Source organism: Myotis davidii, unplaced genomic scaffold, assembly GCF_000327345.1.
Source record: "Myotis davidii unplaced genomic scaffold, ASM32734v1 scaffold438, whole genome shotgun sequence".
Lineage (NCBI taxonomy): Eukaryota > Metazoa > Chordata > Mammalia > Chiroptera > Vespertilionidae > Myotis > Myotis davidii.
In genome coordinates this window covers 6,280,037-6,280,956 of record NW_006290031.1, presented here as the reverse complement: position 1 = coordinate 6,280,956, position 920 = coordinate 6,280,037, and the positions used below count along the sequence as shown (strand labels likewise).

Genomic DNA, 920 nt, shown 5'->3' with positions numbered 1-920 from the left:
GAAAGAAAAGGGTCAGCTCAGTTGTCAGAAATGCTCAAAACAGTAGGAAACATCAAAGTGACTTGTGTCATGTCATTTTCTCTCTCTAAAAATTTGTTTTATTGATTTTAGAGGAAGGGAGAGGGACAGAGATATAGAAACAATGATGAGAGAGAAACATCGATCAGCTGCCTCCTTCATGGCCCCACTGGAGATTGAGCCCACAACCCAGGCATGTGCCCTGACCAGGAACTGAACCATTAGCTCCTGGTTCATGGGTCAGCACTTGACCACTGAGAACACTGGCCGAGCATTGATATTATGATCCATTTGTTGTAATAATAGTTTTGGCTGTCTTCTAAAATGTCACATTGTAGTGTGGTGAGCAGATGGTAGATGTAATGACAGCATCTCGTAATTGACCCTTTTGACATTAAAGCTTGTCATTCTAAGAACATAGTTTTGTTATTACAGCTTGATCTAAAAATAGACACATGGCGGAGTGCATTCAATGAGACATTTTAGGGCTATTAATCTTCTTTTAGATGGTCTCTGTTTCATTTACTGGAGCCGTCATTAGATGTATCTGGAAAGGTACAGCTGGTATTAATAATGTATATTTCGAGTAGGTCAACTGTATCCTCAGGTATTTAAGTCTTTCCTATATACTTCAGTTTTTATTTTTTCTTCTTAGAGTTAAAGTAAAAACAGAATCTCAGGACCCCACATCTTCATGGAGATCGCTTATTCCAGTTATAAAGGTCAACGTGAGCACAGTAAGTAATTCTACTACAATTAATACTTGGTGGGTTAATAACAGAACCTTTTATTTTTTGCAAACATTATTTTCACTTAAGAAAAGAAAGTGCCAAAACCGGTTTGGCTCAGTGGATGGAGCGTCGGCCTGTGGACTGAAGGGTCCCAGGTTCGATTCCGGTCAA

The 920-nt window shown here is 39.2% G+C and overlaps 1 protein-coding gene across 1 annotated transcript in view; it reads left to right on the top strand.

Moving 5' to 3' along the window:
- The window catches only part of KIAA1109 (KIAA1109 ortholog), a 161,351-nt gene that overhangs the window by 20,071 nt on the left and 140,360 nt on the right, over positions 1–920 (top strand). The window contains 1 exon segment of the mRNA XM_006762836.2: positions 674–755. Coding sequence (XP_006762899.1) covers positions 674–755 — 82 coding nt within the window.